Below are 18,144 nucleotides of genomic sequence, written 5' to 3'. Positions count from 1 at the left end.
AGACACGGACCTGTTGGAGCGGGTCCAGAGGAGGGCCACAAAAATGATCAGGGGGATGGAACACCTCTCCTATGAAGACAGGCTGAGAGAGTTGGGGTTGGTCAGCCTAGAGAAGAGAAGGCTTCAGGGAGACCTTCTTGCAGCCTATCAGTACTTAAAGGGGGCTTATAGAAAAAGATGGCGGCAGACTTCTTAGCAGGGCCTGTTGCGACAGGACAAGGGGGAATGGCTTCCAACTAAAGGGGGGTGGATTTAGACTAGATAGAAGGAAGAAATTTTTTACGCTGAGGGTGGTGAAATGCTGGCACAGGTTGCCCAGAGAGGTGGTGGATGCCCCAACCCTGGAAACATTCCAGGCCAGGTTGGACGGGGCTCTGAGCATCCTGATCTAGTTGAAGATGTCCCTGCCCACGGCAGGGGGGTTGGACTAGATGACCTTGAGAGGTCCCCTCCAACCCAAACTGTTCTATGATTCTATACAGGGAAGGGCCATTCTGCACACCTTTCTCAACAGGCACCGTAAAAACTGAATAGTCACTTAAGTAAATATTTATCACCTTCATTTATGGTTTCAAATCACCTATCCCAGTGTTTCAAAAGTTCAAGCTAAGGATTTACAGATTCACATAATCAAGAGACTTGTCCTTTTACTTGGCCTCTCCTGATTCATCTCTGGCTCAAAAAATGTGACCTACCCTCCTGTAATAATTAGGATGATTGGTCTCTGCCTTTCCAATACTACTGCCAGCAAGTCCAGATGGTTGTTTTATCAAGGAGTTGGACAAGGAAAGTTACCAATGCAGACAGGAAGAAAGGCAAAACAAGACCATCCTTTATACTCAGTTTGTATCAGATTGGTTCACACCAAATAGACCCTTCCCATCCATAAGTAGCACATTATCATATGGGATGTACTTTGCTTACCTTAATCCATGTTGTAAAGTACATGCAAAACCAAAATGTCAATTTAATGTAACAAACAAATAAATAATCAAATAGCATTCTCGTACACAGGGATTCAGGGTTCTCTCTTATGCCCTATCCAAAATAACAATCAGGTGAGTCACTAACAAAACTTAAAAAATCATGTAATTTAAAAAAAAAACCCTATTGCAGACTACGCTGAACAGCCTCAATAAATTAGTGGGTCTTTGCATGAAGCTTATTGCAAGATCCTAGTCTAGAACATTAAAAATGTGATTTTACTTGAAATGCTACAACATAAGCATATTTAGTGTTCTTTTTAATTATTGGGTTTGATTGTTTTGTTGTTTGGTGTAGGTTTTTTGTTGTTGTTTTGGGGGGGTTGTTTGTTGTTTTTGTTGGTTTGTTTGTTTACACAGAAAAGCTAGTCTGTGCAAAAGGGAAAAAATTAGTATCTTTCTCACACTGTCAAGACTTACTCATATCAAATATTACTTTATGGACTTCATGAACCTTACAGATTCTGTGTGCTGCTGAGCCTCTTAAAGAAACATTGTATTCAACACTGATGAGGTCAACAGAATCTTGCTTTCAGATTTTATATTAATGCGAAAAGGCCTTTAGAACCTCAGTAGCTCTTCAGTTAAATTTGCTTTATTCACTGATCACTTCCAGCATATTGTGAACTCTTTGTGTTCTTGGGAAGTCATACAAACTGAGCTAGCTCCACTTTATGTCACTTTGTTTTATACTTCATTTATTTATTTTAAACACTTAACACACTGAAATCGGTCACCAGTAACTTGGTAATATGACTGCACTGATACCAGCAAGGGTTTCACTATTTCAGTGCCAATAAAAGACATGTTTCAAAGATCACAACAGTAACTCAGGATTATAAGGAATTAGTTTTGAAATTAGAACCTAAAAGTATTAGTTAAATGTAAAATAGACATTAAAACAATTTTGAAGTTATCTTTTGAAATATTTCCTCTTGTATTCCCTATGATCTTTTTGTATATGTTAGAACTGCATACGTAGCCCATCCACTTGAATTATTTCAGTACTGCTGTATGCATATACTATTGGTCATACTTGGGTGGCATGAAGAAAACACAGCAGAGGGCCAGATTTTGGCCCTTAAGTCTGCTTTTTTTTGTTTGTTACTATATAAGTGAAAAAGCAACGTCACTATACTTTAAGGTAGGAATTAATTACCTCATTTGCAAGAGGTGCCCTGAATCACACTGAAGGCTACTGCATATGTCCCTATTTTCAGACACAGAGGCATTCCAGATATTACATGCTGGAAGGTAAAAAATAGCTGGGAATTTGAGACACAGGTAACAGGCACGTTCCACCTGTGGTCTTAAAAGAGTACTCAAAACAGTGCAGCCAAAGTTGAACTATTACTTAATGAATCTACAACATACATCCAAAAAGCAGTTACAGAACTTGAATTTCTAAAAATATGCAGACTTGGAAGAAAGTGGAGAAGTCATTCAGAACAGATTCCTAGATTCAGGAAAGGCAGTATCAGAAGGCTAGAGTCGTTCTCAGAATCAAAATGGAATCGGGCACTAAATAACGCTTAACTGCTTTTGCGCTTGACAAATGTATTTATATCATAAATGAGCTTTTTACATAAAAAGTCAAAGTCTAGTAAAGGGTGCCCAATTCAGGAACACTTTCCAAGTACGAACAGCTGAATCCCCTCAGCTCCATTGCAACCAAAACACATGTTCAACTGCACTGTTGAAAAGAGGAGAGAACATCTTAATCTGCTTCCATTTTTTAAAGCCCTTAATCTCTCTTGTCCTTTTCCTTTCAAGTCTCAAATCTCTATCAGTGTGGAAGAATGGGAAGACACTAAAGACACCAAAGAACAGATTAGTTACCGTAGTAATCATCGTAACTCAACATCTAGTGATCAGTCTGATCATCCCTTGTTACGACGAAAAAGCATGCAGTGGGCCCGACGGCTGAGCAGAAGAGTACCAAGACACTCTGGTAAAACAGCTGAGAAGATAAACCAGCAGCGAATGAACCTTTACAAGAGGTCAGAAAGACAGGAGCTTGCTGAACTTGTGAAAAACAGAATGAAGCATCTGGGCCTTTCTCCAGCAGGATACGGTATGATTACTATAATACTTTAAATTAATAAAAACATTAGTATTATGCAAGATGAACTTATTTTTAAGAACTGTGCCATAAACAAAATACTAAGTTTATCATAATGGTTTTGGTTTGTTGTTTAAGGTTTATTTTATTTGGGTTTTTTACTGAGAGAAAACTTGCTGGAGTGTTTTTAATCAGTTGTATTATCACTTAGTCCTAATTTCAGATGGAAAGCTCAGAAGGCAGCATGTCAGTCACATTTATATTTAGCACGATATGTGTATGCAGAATATATAAACATACCCTTGTCATTGAACAACTGCACCATATTTCCACAAACTTGTTGAAATATAGATGAAGACAGAACTGTTGTGAAGTTCACTCACATGTCAAGGTGGAGAGTTGTCTATATGTGAAGGATATTGCATTTTCCCCACAATTTTTAAAATTAATGCCAAAGTGTCACATTAAAGTAATTTTATGAAGCATGTTTCACTAGGTCTTTAGATGCCATTTTTATCCATCAAGTCCTTCTCCAGCAAGGATGATGCTGGGTTGCTTTTTCATTTGTGGGTGTAGTTTTTTTGGTTGGTTGGTTTTGTTTGGGTTTTTTTTTGAAGCTATTGACAAGAGCTCTGTAACACCCTTTTTAATATATGCACCACAGCTGCCTGCGTTGCCTTTCTGTGGCCTCGGCTCTGTAGCATGTTGTGTGGAGACCCCCAGAACTATGGGTTCTAGTTTTCCTAGAAACACCAAGAATTTTTAGATCCCAACTTGTTTGTCTGCATAGTAGGTCCAATATGGAGCTTAGTGCTTTCTACTTCAGAAGCACCAACACTGGGGTTCCCATGCTCAATTTTCATTTGAAGAATCCAAAATGTACTGTTTTACAAATGTGTTAGTCTTCATTTTTCAACATAATTATTTTTAAATTTGACTTATCCCTAAAATATCCACGAACTGAAGGTAAATGTGATATTTCCTGCAGAATGAATATTTTTATTTGTCCATTTTAACTGCACACATTCTTAATGCAGGGTCAAAACATCTTATGATGCCAATAGCAATGTATTACCCAACAGTAGTTCTTATTGTTGCTATTGATACAAAATCAACTGAATTGTGAGAGAAGGCTGCTACAGAATACATGGCTATAGTTTTGCTCAATCTTTACAAATTAGATATGTAAATACAAGCTCTTTATCCCACACTCCAACTGGATAATTACTATTCCTGCTTTCTTTGTGGATACTATATGACTCTCTGCAGGAAGATTCAGGACTATTTTCCAGGAGTGACACAGTCCACAGTAACATTTGGTCAACCACAAAGAAGTTTTGTAATTGATTCATATTTATACTAGTAACAAGAAAACTTTGTTGTATTCCTGTTTTTCTTTTAAAATCCTAGTTAAAAGCCAACAGTAGATGTTCATTTCATTATTTAAATTTAGGAAGATTATATACCATCTGCAGAACAGCAAAATCTTGATAGGTAAATGCTTCACCTGATTACATTTATCTGCCCTGATTCCGATTTATAACTTTTCATGCTCACTTCCCTATTTTCTTACAGATGCGCCTCATTATAAAGAAAGCTTCTACTTTTAAAACAACAGGAACACCCACACTGGGGGGGAGGGGACGTACAGACAAACTCTAAGAACCACAAACCAGTTTTACACATGCAGTCAGCTGCAAACCTGGGTTGTCATATTCCCACTGCCATCTCCACCCTCCCTCACGTTCAGAAAGAAATTTCAGAAGCCTTTCACCCCCCCTTCACAGCTAGCTCACTCCCCACTCATCCCACTATATATTAAATATGGAATGGAAACTTAAGTCTCCCTGTTCTTTCAAACTAGCAGGAATCAATCATGCCAGTTAGTACTAAGAAGTATGTTTAACTTCTGCAGGGAGCTATCTCTCCGCATGTGCGGGAACAATGAAAAAAACCAAACAGGAAACAAAAATCATAGCTGCTTCTGTATCTCCATGTATGGGGATGATCTCTAAAGCCAAATTTCACATCTTCAGTGTCCTTTTTACATTGATAACCTAATAACCTGTAAGACCTCCAAATTTAAATTCAATTAACTGTGAATTCATTTAAGCCAACTGAGACACAATACAGTTTTGACTATGCAAGCCTCTAGCAGAGTTGTGATGTTAGTATGGTGGTACAGGTGCTTGTATAACTAGTTACAATACTTTGCATCAGTTTCTTCTTACAGAAATAAGCTGTATTGTAAAATACCATTTTAGCTGTATAATTGCATCTATACTAAGAGTCTATGTGAGCTTATCTAATTGTTTTCTAGACAGAAGTACTTATGGTGGTGCAAATATGTGATACAAGCATGTAGAAAAATTACACATGCTAGAAAATACCTAATACAGTAATTTTCAACCTACAGACAGCGTATCAAGAATACTTCATTAACAAAAGATTTAGGAAGCATTGAAACACTAGAATGGGGCTGTTCTCTTTCAAATCATTTTCCTTAAAATGCTGAAGAGAGAAATTAAACACAGAAGAAATGCCTCTCCTTTTTAGTCCTATCAAATTAAAACTAGTCTCACTGCAGCACCCCAGGAAGTGTACCAAGAGAGCGCTATACAAAAGATACTGCAATGACATAAAGTGTAGCGAGACTCGACTAGGCAAAAACTTTTAAAAAAAATTTTATATCAGCCTTCATTTGCAACATACCATTAGAAGAATAGTTAAAAGTGCAAGAAATAAATACCAATTTCCGTTTATACAGCATTCACATTTCAACCCATTGGCACAGGTGATAAAAGGAAAATGCTTACTAGATAAATAGGGAAAAGGAAAAAAGGTTTATATTGACCAAATCTGGAAATGGATGAGAACACCGTACACCTGCATTTAACCTTGCTTATCACTTGAACTCAATGCCAACTGAGGATGAAGTCCCTACTTCCCACGTACTAACATAAGCCGCACGACAGATTGGTAAATTACACCAAAATTGTGTTGCACTCAGAATTGCTATGACTGAAAAAAAATGCAAAAGAACATTTTTAGAACATTCAGAAAGAAAACAAGATATTTTGAGAGCTGATAACTCAAAAGATGCTATGTCAGATAGTTCCAACTCAAGTACAGTTGAAAAGAAGTTGCTAAGCTTATTTGAAATCACTTTGACACCTGACACTTTTTGGCAGCTCTACGAACCAAAGATGATCTTTTATCAAATTAGTTTGTCAGAAATCATACTTTTCACAATTTGTTTGTAAATATAATTAATTTGGTATGTTTTTTGTCCTCTAGATGAAATGAATGATCATCAGAACACCCTTTCTTACATCCTGATCAATCCTTCTGTTTGCACTTTCTGCCTGAATTTTTTTTATTATCTTTCTGCTGGAAAAGAACCCCAAACTTTCCCATGCACCTGCAAAAAATAAAAATATGGATACTTCTATTTAAATAGACACCTAATTATACATATATATGTATATATTTAAAATACACATATAAATACATAATACATGTTAGTAATGTTCTTACCTCCATATTCTCTCATCCTCCTCTTACTTTGTGTATTTAAAAAAATAATCTAACCAAGTCTGCTGGATAGCTTCACAGAATTAATATTCTCATTAAATTCTTGCTTATAATTTAGCTACCCAGTCTTAATAGAAAGATCAACCCTTCAGAATTAGTGTTTTCAAATGGGATTTTATTATTACGTGGATTCAAAGATCATTAAAGTAAACAGCAGTCTTCCCCTGAATATCATGTGATATTCATGCTTAAGATAAGGTCCTGCCACTTGTATTTGAATTAACATAGGAAATTTTTTCACTTGCTTACCAGGAATTTTGCAGACTACAAGAAAAAAGTGAACACAAATTTGAACTGTCAAGAAAGTTTTGAAAGTCAAGAATTTTAGATAATTATCTGGCATTGTTTCATACTGAAGTCTGATGTGATTCCTATGTTAAGGTCCCGAGCCATTTCTGCCTCTGCCTTGCTATACTAACACGCCCCATCTGCTCCATGGGAAAGAAACCACATAGCCCAGTTGTGCAAGGTCCTCCACATCAGTGCTGACCCACCTCACTGCTTGCTCACAAGGAAGAAAACTGTTTGAACTATTAGCCCTCCTGATACTAAAATAAAATCATCATAGTGCTTTGCAGCACTGTAGTATATGAAAAGCATAGCATAGTATTAACTGTATCAAACAACAAAGACAATTATCATAAGATTTGTTGGAGTATATATATATGTTTGGAGTACTATTTTCATTGTTATGGAACTCCACAGTATGATGTGTACTAATATTTCACCTGTAAATTCACATACTGTTACCTAGTCTATCTGGGTGGACTAGGTATCCTGCATTCCATTTTTCTTTCTTTGCAAAAACAAAGGTACTCAGCAATCCAATAATGCATAATTCTGCAGTGGTACTGAATTTGTAGTGTGCTACCTACACATATTTAGCCTGTAAGCGCACATACTGTTACCTAGCTTGATGTACGTTCATTTCTTGATGTTTAATGAGTGGGCCTGCATTTCAGCCTAAGCTCAGACTTTTTTTTTTTTTTAAACCTGACACAAGGAACATGATCCTTGTATCTGGATAACAGTTAATGTTTCAATAACCCAGATCACTGTTCTATGTGATTATAGTTCTCTTGACTAGGCAGCCAGTTCACCCTTATGCAATGGGGGATTATTAGTGGAGAGGCAACAAAGAAGTTGTTCTCTTTCTACAGTTCTCTTAGTCACAAATCCCAGAGCAGGTAAAAAGCTTTTTCTATTTGTCCTTCTTGCTGACAAGCTGGAAGGCTAGTCTTCCTATATTTTTTTTCTCCCCTTCTCAATATATTTTGCAGACTTCCTCCAGATGGTTACTCCTTCATCACACTTCTTAGCTGCACTCTTATGCCAACATGGCTTATTCTTATCCAAACCACATATTTCTGTGCATATCTACGCTAGAAACCAAAACATGCATTCACTTTAAGTCCTATAGATGCAACCTTCATTCTTTGATTTCCCATGCTTATACAAGTTTGTCTTTTGCATTCACTAGGATCCTACAAAATTTGTATTTTATCGTGGGTATATTAGGCAACATACAACCCTGAACCAGCACATGAGGAAGTTCTCAGCTTTTAGAGATAGGTTGCACACAAAGCAGCATTCGCAGCTGTTGGTTGCTCAAAAGGCTTTCTTGTTAGTCTTTGCATTCATTAGCTTTGCAAGCTAATGTTTAGTATCTTGACCTGATGGAGCTTAAAGGACAATGATTTCACTGCCTTTATTGAACAATTAAAACAAAAGCACTTACATTTCAAGTGATATGTTCAGACTTTGCCTTAATAACTCCATATTTCATCTAGCCTATTTGTCTTAAGAAACAGGTACTGAACAGCAGTGTTTTCATTCTATAGCCATGAGATTTTTGTACCAAAACATTTAACATTTTGACTCTCAGCAGAGTGTGATGTTTGTTTTCTATATCAGAGTTTAGTACTTGCAAATGGATCTTGCAGTAACACTCCTTGTTCTTTCATTCCAGAATTAGTACAATACATTCTGTTGCTAGTAGCAGCCCTCTCCTTATTAAAAAAAAAAAACACCAAAAAAACAAAAACCAAACCCCCACTACTGGCTGTTTGTTCCTTTGACATCTTTTGTTTGGTTGTTCTTTTTTTTCCTGGAGATTAACACTCTCCTTATTTGCTCTGGGTTGGTGTTGATGATGCCCTATAAAAACATCAAATGCAGAAGTGCAGTTTCAGTTCCAAGAGTTGCAACTGGGAGTTCCAAATTTCAGCAATCTGCAGTAACATCCAAAGATCACACATAGGAATTGCCCATGCAGTACTGCTCCAGATATGCTTAAGGGAGGAAGGTGGCCACTGAGATTTGGCAGCTGTGACATCAGGCCAGTTACAAACCCTCAAGGCTCTAGTCATATATTTGGGCTACTTACAGTGATAAACCTTGATAAAATTGTAACAGTCTTGTTCATTTTTACTTAAGGGGTGCTGCGATTTACTTACTGCAGAATTATTTGTGATTTAGAACTTGTGAATTATGTATTTCAGGGACAAGTCTTTAGTTTACTCTAAAGAAAAAAAAAGAAATACAGAAACACCTGGATTTCCCCCCCAAATCTAAGAAAACTTATTCCAAAAAAAAAAAGGCAAGAAAAGTAAGATTTTTTTCATGTGTTTAAACATGCTTCATTTGGATTTGATGAACAGAATAGAGCAGACTCTTCCACTACTCCTCAGTCTCATTGGCTGGATCAGCAAAACAAATAGATTGTTCTGGAGAAAACAAATATCAGATGTTATAAATAGAGGGTAATACGTCTGACTTTAAACAAACGGATACCAGGAGAACATGATCTAGATAGGAACAGTACAAGTAGATTTTTTTAATTCCATATTTAAGTCAACTGTTTTCTTACACAAGTTCAGGCTATTTGTAGCAACAAACTCAGAGAGAGAAAATACTGCTATTCTACTTTAGCCCTGACAGAAGGAGAAACATTAACAAAGCAAGAGGCAGGTGGTGTTTCTAAATCATGAAGATCAGGCAATTCTCCTAGGTATCCACCATAAAGCCAAGGCCCCACAGACTCAGAAGCCCATGCTTTGAGGAGGAGCATGATGCCCTATAGGCATCCTTCAGGAGCCAAGAACGGCCCGTTACTAAATAAGCTGAAAACAGATTTCCCACAGAGCTGCTGTATATGACAGTGATTGGTCATACACTTACAGAACATGTTAGTTCAGTTAATGAGGATTTTCCATTTCGCATTTTGTTGAAGAATTTTGCAGGGTGTTTTAATTAATTCTGGGGCAAAACATACTCATTATACTGAATGGTAGAAGTTCATGGCCAGTAAAAAGAGAAACTTTCTTCAGGGCCACTGCAAAGTAATACAGTAAATCCTTATAAGCACCAGACAGCGTGCACACGATCTCTATTTGGATATTTAATCATTTTCATTTGACTGATGAGGAGGAGATGGACAAACATGCGGCACCAAGATTTCTGAGAATACGAGAGAAAGGATTCTTTCACATTTCATTTTCCCACATTTCATTTTTCTTTCTTTGCAAAAAAAACAAACATGTTCAAAACCAGGATTTGAAATAAAGTTTCCAGTAGCTTCAACAGTACTGCTTATCTTTGGACAAGTTTAAGATACTGGGATTGAATCTAGTGGTCTGTCTTCTCTTTAGGAGCACAGTGGTGCTGGAAAGCACTGATTCAGAACACTGTTCAGAACACTGAAATGTTAGTTCTGCAGCAGCACAAAGCTGCTACTGCATCAGTCCCAAAAAGCTGTCTCAGATCAGATAGTTTGTCACTTGAGACAGCTGACAAAACAGTGCAGAGTTTACACTTACAAATTAATGGGAACCTCTTCCATCCTTATCCTAAGAAAAGCAGTTATTTTAAACATCTCAAACTTAGATTCAAACCTCATGAGGTATTTTCCTCAAGTATTCAGATCTACTAGAAGTTCTTAGAATAAGGGTACATCTCCAGACTGTCAGCCTATACCAAGATTATCATCATGAGGCTTTTTATTTGTTGAGTGTAGTGACAAGAATTACCCATTGTTTTCTCACAAAATTCTTTTAGAAATGACTCTGTGGACTGCTTGTCCCTTCTTTAAGTCATAATGAATAAAGGAGATGCATAAAGAAATACAGTTACTGACAAAGGAGCTGTCAGTCAAAATTAAGGTTTAGCTGTGCCTAGTACATACAGATGATGTCTAGGCAGACAAAATGTGAAAAAGCTTTATTATTAGCATCTGAAGTGAGTGGTGTTACCCAAGTGTCCAAGTTACCCAATAGGAACTAGACTAAGCACTTTCAAAATAAGTCTCTAAGTCTTGCTCAGATCTTTTCAAGATTACAACTGTATGCATTTACTTTATCCTTGCTCACGCCAAGTCTTTAATAAGAGTTATAATTTTTTTTTTATAGATACTTGATCCGACCTGATCCATTGGCTTATGTTCCAAATACTGCACCCAGCCGAAAAGACAGCTTCTGCAATACAGTGGGACAAGACACCAGAGAGGAAACACAACTTTGATATGTAACTCATCATGAAATTAAGAGACAATTTTATACACATGTTGTTTCCACTAACAATTTTGAAAACTGAGTGGTACATTTTATTCAGATTTTGGAAACAAAATGACAGTGGGTAAGTGACCAAATTTAGAAGTGTGGTGTCTAGAAACTCTGATTTAAGGGATTGTCAGGCTTGTGGCCTTTTAAATATGGGAGTTGAACTTTGTCAGCTTAACAGAATTATGACACCTATTATTATTTTACCAGTACGAACAAATTATTTAAAAAGTGACAGATTCCATCATGTGTTTTGCTTAGATGCTTCTAAGCAAATTTATCAAGGCAACAGCATGTCAGTGACTAAGCTTCTGACCTACATCAGTAAAGATTATCTGATGCCCATAGAGAGACCATGCATAATTTGTAGTAGAAAAATATGTTAATACCTAAAGGCGCCAACAAGGCTTTGCACGTCAAGAATCCAGCCTTTGAGAAAACTTTCAATCTCAGCCTGTCACCCATTTATATTAGAACAGGCTAGTTTCAGTCCCATTTTAGCCTCCAGGACTTGAGTGTTAGTTCTCTGGGTTTACACAGATCAGGTTGTAATGACACAGCCTCGTCACACCATAGAGGTTGAGATCTGAGGCATATCCACTGACAGATTAGCTCAGAGAAGCCCACCTGGAAGAAGCATACTCACATCCATGAGTGAGTTATCAGCGTTGTAAGGATGTTGAAATCAAGTCACATTCATATTAGGAATGACAGCAAAACTGCTATTATTCCTTCCCTTCCTCTTAATTCTTCTAAAACTTAACTAATCTGTTCCATATTAAGTCAGAAATACTAAAGCCACAATTATAAAAAAACCACAGATGTCTCAGAGTGGACTGAAGCCATCAGAAGACCAAGAGTACCAGTTTTAAAAGGAAAAGATAACTGGAAAGTAGGGTTTCTCAGCAATTTTTTTTTTTATATTGACATATTAAAGTAGCATCATGGTTCAGAAGGGTTTCAGTGATTCTGCACAGAGTGCATTATTGTTCAGTTTTTCCCACACACACTAGTCATTTATCATATTATTCACAAGTAAAGACAAAGTATGTCAAATTTTCCCTCTGGGCACTGTGGAAAAAAAAACAATTGAAACAGCTGCACAGACTGAAGTCTACTGTTTTTTAAAAAACAGTATATGGTGCAGGATCTTGTCCGAGACCTGTCATAGAAGTTCTCCCAGAAGAGATTGCATGTGCAGTGTGAATAACTTCCTATTTTTAATGTCCAGTGAGAAGACGGTATTCCAGTTGAATATTTTCAAAAAAATAAGTTTCTTTAAAATGTTCACTCCAAAATATTAGGAGGATCCTTTGTTTCATATTGAAGGCCTTTCTAACGGAGTCTCAAGTAGGCAGACAGGATTCCAGAAACATGCCTACCACCCTTCAGCTGGCAAACTAGATACTCTGCTTTCAGTGTGATTCACACACTGTTCACAGGCATTCGCTGTACACTGCCTGTAGTACCCACCACAGATTTAAGGACTCTCTACCACAAGGATCTATAGCTAGGACTTGATGCCTCGTATTTAAAGCCTATAAAGCTGTAGAAACAAGCAGTCAGGTGTATCCACTTTCCCACCCAACTCAGCAGAATTGCTGCTCAGCTAAATAGTAGCATGTAATGTGACCTGATATTTCTCCAGGCTTAATGAATTTCTAATTGCTCATTAGCCCCAGAAGATTTGCTAAAGCAAACACACAGACAGCTGGAAACACTTACAGTCTCTAAAATGAATGAAAGGCAGTCTTTCTGAACAAAATACTTGGTTCTCTTCAAGATCTGCTGGAAGACAAGCAAGGTAATAAAAACTGAACTGCTTCATAAGAAGTTGTTGTTTAATAACCCGTTAATAATATACCACAAAGTTCTGTTATTCAAAAATATACTGCCTTTCATGTTGAAAGCAGAACAGCTTTGCTTCCTCTGGCATATCTTCACAGACAGACCCCATTCCAGTGGGATTTAGACCTTTCAAGAACCACCCTGAGCACCTCTACATTAACACTGAAGGAAACAGTACACACATTTCTTCAGTGGCCAGGGAGGCGATTCTTTAATGGTCATCCTACAGGCAATCTTATGTTCACGTGCTTTCTTCTCATCATCATTATCAGAAACATAATACAAGTCTAGCTGGACTGGAGACCAGATTGAGGAACAGTAACCTCTATGCTTGGTGCTGGAGAAGGGATGATGAAGTTCTAGAACCAGCAGGTCCAAATGACAGTTGAACAGAGGAGTTTTGTCTGGTCATAGTTCACTCAGTAGATAGAGAAATTTAGAGCTATGATCACTGACATAAGCAAAAGATTCAATCCTAAACCAGTTGTCAAAGGTCAGATAGCTAGATAATCTAAATTTGTTTCAATCAAAAAAAAAATTTGATTATTTCAATCTGTGCTTAACTGTATGTATTTTTTCCTCCTGACTCATTTCTACCAATAACTCGGAGATGCCCATCTTCCCCAACAAACTTAACACATACCAAGCAATTTGGTACCCAAAGTCACAATCCCAGGGAAGAAAGTGATAGCAGATAATTACTTCATTCTCACAAGGGAATTCTCCAGCAAAGTGAGACCTACCTATGAACTAGTCTGCAATAAAAAGTCACAAAAAGTGTTTCAGTGGAATGCAGTGTGTTTCCTTAACTATTTCACTCCAAGTCCAGAACATGCATTAATTCACATACAAAGTAGAAAGCATACAGTTTGAGTTTTTAAAGCCTGCAGTAGAATGAGTTAGTGAGGTTTTCATGATATTTTGACTTGGAAGAGAACAGTTATTTCCCAGCATACATATTTCCCTTCCCACAAACAGCTTCCTACTACAACTACTCTTTAACAACTTTAAAAAGTATATATATTACTGAATATTTCTTATACATCTTTGTTTACCAATGCACCAATAAGATGCTAAAGAACTAATAGATTTCAGGCTTCAGCAGTGGAGGAGAACTGAAACGGCATCAAGTGCACCAGAAGTAACACACAATTCTGTGGTTCTTGGTCAACACAAGCATAAACTCCCATGGCCTCTCAAGAAGCTTAAAGAAACAAGTATTTCTGCTTCATAAAGTTAAAAACAAGCATTTGAAGTTTCTATGAACTAAAGTTTTGTATTTGTTCTATAAAATCTAGACTGTATACTGTTACAAAAAATTGCAACTGGCCCATGCCAACCAAGGAGAAAGGCTGGGATGCAAAGTACAGAATTAAAAGAATAAATACTTATTCATGTGCATGTGGTATCCCAGCCAAATTGGGGCACTCCGAATGTGGTTCTACATAGGGCTCTTATACCTTTAAAGCATTCAGGTACAACATGATTTGACTAATCACTAACACCCACACTACCAATTACTAATCCTAGTAAAACTTCTCTAGATCATTTCTTATTCCTTCTTCTGTCCTTTCGCCAGTATGGGCTGGCTGATGAATGATAGCCAGTTTCTTTGGCAATTGTTTAGCTTTTAACACTTCAGTATTTACTCCCACTAGAAGTTATAAACCCTCATTGCTTCCATAACTGTCCAGTGGTGTGGCAGACTCCAAATGCAAACAGAGAATCGGTGTATTTATAGTCTTTTCTTTGGACAGCTGGCAACTCTTTGTTAACACAATCAATTCTGCTGTTTGCACACTCAGCTTCAGGCTGAGTGGTGAAGCTTCCACTACCTTATCTTTGGTAGTTACTGAATAACCTGTAATTTGGTTACCATTCAGATAATATGAGGACCTGTCTACACATAGTTCAAGATCAGGATCTGGAAATAGCACATCCATTAGAATATTCTTGCGGGTTTGGGTTTTTTTTTTTTTCCCCAGCTTCACAGGTTATTGCTGCACAATCATGATGTGGTGCTCCTTCCCCAGGTAAAGGGAGTAGAGTTGCAGGGTTCAGCTTATTACATTGCTTAACATAAGGTACAGGTGTCAGCTATACAAGATTCCATGGCTACTAACAAATGATCAACATATTGTATCAAAAACAGATCCGTTTTTTAAACACAACATCCTGTAAAACTTTTACTAAAATTTTAGAACAATAGTGGAGGACCCAGTGAAGCCCTGAGGGAGGCTTTGTCCATGTTAGCTGTATCTTTCCCCAGGTAAATGCTGAAAGGTCTTGAAAGTCCAGATGAATAGGGGTACTGACTTAAGGTAGAAAAACTATCCCCTGTATGTATTAGACAGGGGTAATTATGTTCATTGGTCAAAAGATTTCAGACCAAATTCTGAAAAGACGGGGAAAATATTTCATATTCAGAGGCTCCTATAGTGACTGCACAATAGGTCCCTGCTAACTGTCAATCCTGGGTGAAATGTAGCTGCCCGTGTTGCATAGAGCAGGGAAAGATTGCACCATAGGATTCAGAGGTCCTTTTGGGAGACTTTTTTTTTTTTTTTGGTCATACCAAGTACTCCCATTTCCAATAGCCTTGTTGTCCACAATAATTACAGCAGTTTCCGATTCCTTGAGATCCATTGCTTCAAAACTTTTCTCTTCTGCCCCGCCTTGGACATCTCTGCACCCTTGTTTCCCTTAATCTAGGGTTATTATTCAATGCTGCTGCCGATGGACTAACTTTATTTTTTTTGTTCTTTTCCTTTTGTGCAAAAGCAACTATATTTCTGCAGCATTCTTGCTGTTTGTCTATTGATCCAGATGTCCCTGGAGTCAGTCTTGCTATAGATACTTATCTATGATGCCAGACAACGCTGGGAGGGTTTCAAAGATGTGTTAAAGGTGCTAGGATGCTAGTATTATCTCAGTTGTCCAGGGGTATCTTCTATCCTTCATGGACAGCTCTAAGATTCTAAGAAGCAAAGTCCTTATTTCTAGGGGAAGGCTGTCCTTTAGTTTGTTTTACTTAAGCATGAACAATACCAAAGTTGCCAGTAGAATTCCACTATCTCATTACATTGCAGTGTATAACGTGAACTAATACATAACAAAGTTAATACACTTTCATACTAGAAAGACTGATTGATATAATGGTTCGGGAAGGGTATTTTTGTAACATTACCTTTTTAGCACTATAAAAAAGGATAGGTTTCTCTAGACTTATGTCCACTCAGATAAAGAAATAATGGCCAAGATACTTGTTCTTGCTCCCTCCCTTCCTCCTCCTCTTCCCCCCCACCCCAGCTGACTCAATGCTTACTTTACATTTCTCCAATGAAAACTTGGAAATTGTCACTCTCTTTGTATTTGTCAAAAAGGAGAGCTGACTTTCTCCTGAGTGACTCTTCCTTACCTAACTCAAACAAAGAAAATATGTTGAAAGGCATAAGGAAGTGCTTTGAGAAGATTCTTGTCAATCAGGAACTTTTATCACCACTTGGGTGGATTCAACACAAGGCACAGCAGCATAGCCTGAGACCTTTCACAGCATAGGAATGCTATCTAGTTTAAAACATGGCATGGTTTAACACATTTTCTCAACAACACTATATAAGAAGTATCAAGCATACAATATCTACATCAGCTGCTTCAAGTTTCAGATTTTCTTATCTACAATATACTCAATGGCATGAATTCAGAGTCTATTTCGAACACCAACTAAGAATGAACACAGAATTGAAGTTGCAGCAAAACTCTCAGCAATCAGGGCAAAAATGTATGTGGGAGAGATTGACCAGTACTCAGAAAGCTTTAATACGGATTAGGCAATCTAAGAAACAATCATAATCACAAACCAGAATAATAGCTGAAGTGCAAAGAGATATCTTTGATTTTTACAGGTTTTCATATAAATATTACAGAAAGTAGAAGTTAATTCCAAAGCAAGAAACTTAATGGTGTGTTCTACCTCAATTTCTCCATTGATTCTAGTCCTAGTTATTCCACTATTGAAAATTAGTACAACTATAGTTTCTATACACATCTAGTATAAGAATCTACAGGCAGATATAATTCATCCAGACAAATCAGTTGGATCAAAGTATTTAAGTTCATTTTTGCAATCATTCTTACCTATGAGAGTGTTCCACAGTTGTGATTAAGCTAGTCTCATACAACTCTAAAGAGTGTAGTTGCTGCCCCTGTGGAATGGTCTGCTGAAACAGCTTTCCCCAATGCCAGTTTTAATTGCTCAGTTATTGGGCACACTATTGGTCTCTAGATAGATGCTTTAATTGAGAACACTTGCTTACGCTTCAGTATTTATACTAGTCTGCCTGTATGAGGCATCCAAATATATTATTCATAGATGCTCCTTACACTTAGATCATTAAAAATGACGGGATGGAATAAACATTAGAAGTCATCTTATATTTAAAATATACCCATATCTCACTATGCTAGCCAGAAAGTTAATAAGTTATCTATCTAAATTCATATCGGAGCCAACTACCGCCTGACAAAGTAAGCCCCATTTCAGCAAAAACAAACTTCCTAAGTACAATTGTTTTAATGCATATAAAGTTCTGTTTGTGTCAAGTTAGTTAAGCAGAGGTCAAAGCAGCACCACTAAGGAACTTGAGTTTTCTCACAGTGGCTGCACGGACAATCACTGAAATTCTAGTAATGCAAAGCTGCTAGAAAGCTACATTCCACGAGCATTTAGATGCAAGTGGCATGTCAGGTATTCCCTGCTCCTGCCCTGCTACTTGTCTTACAGCCTGTTCTCCAACCACACATGCAGGATGAGGCTTCGTATAAGAAGGTCTGGAAATAGTCTTGTTATTAGAACAAGAACAAGGCATCAGCATCTGTCTGTAAGCTACAAACGTTGTTAAAAACACCTCAAAAATATATACACATGTATAAATTATGAGGGGGTTGGGGGGGGGGGGGGGGAGGGGGGAAAAACCACAAACAAAGGATTTAGCTTAATTTCTGTGCAATAACATACAGATTATAAAGAACAACAGCAGCAGAAAACGTTACGCAGGGCTATACTGACAACAGCTGTCAAAAAGCAGACTCACAAACTTAA

General features: G+C 37.4%; 1 protein-coding gene across 1 annotated transcript in view; it reads left to right on the top strand.

Moving 5' to 3' along the window:
- The window catches only part of KCNT2 (potassium sodium-activated channel subfamily T member 2), a 141,067-nt gene extending 129,910 nt beyond the window's left edge, over positions 1–11,157 (top strand). The window contains exons 28-31 of the mRNA XM_019473093.1: positions 2,757–3,057; positions 6,343–6,395; positions 8,120–8,262; positions 11,046–11,157. Of these exons, the coding sequence (XP_019328638.1) occupies positions 2,757–3,057; positions 6,343–6,395; positions 8,120–8,262; positions 11,046–11,157 (609 nt within the window). The remainder of the gene's footprint in view (positions 1–2,756; positions 3,058–6,342; positions 6,396–8,119; positions 8,263–11,045) is intronic.
- The last annotated feature ends 6,987 nt before the right edge of the window (positions 11,158–18,144 follow it).

This window comes from Aptenodytes forsteri, unplaced genomic scaffold (assembly GCF_000699145.1).
Source record: "Aptenodytes forsteri isolate BGI_AS27 unplaced genomic scaffold, ASM69914v1 Scaffold181, whole genome shotgun sequence".
NCBI classification, from domain to species: Eukaryota; Metazoa; Chordata; class Aves; order Sphenisciformes; family Spheniscidae; genus Aptenodytes; species Aptenodytes forsteri.
This window is presented reverse-complemented; position numbering and strand designations above follow the sequence as displayed.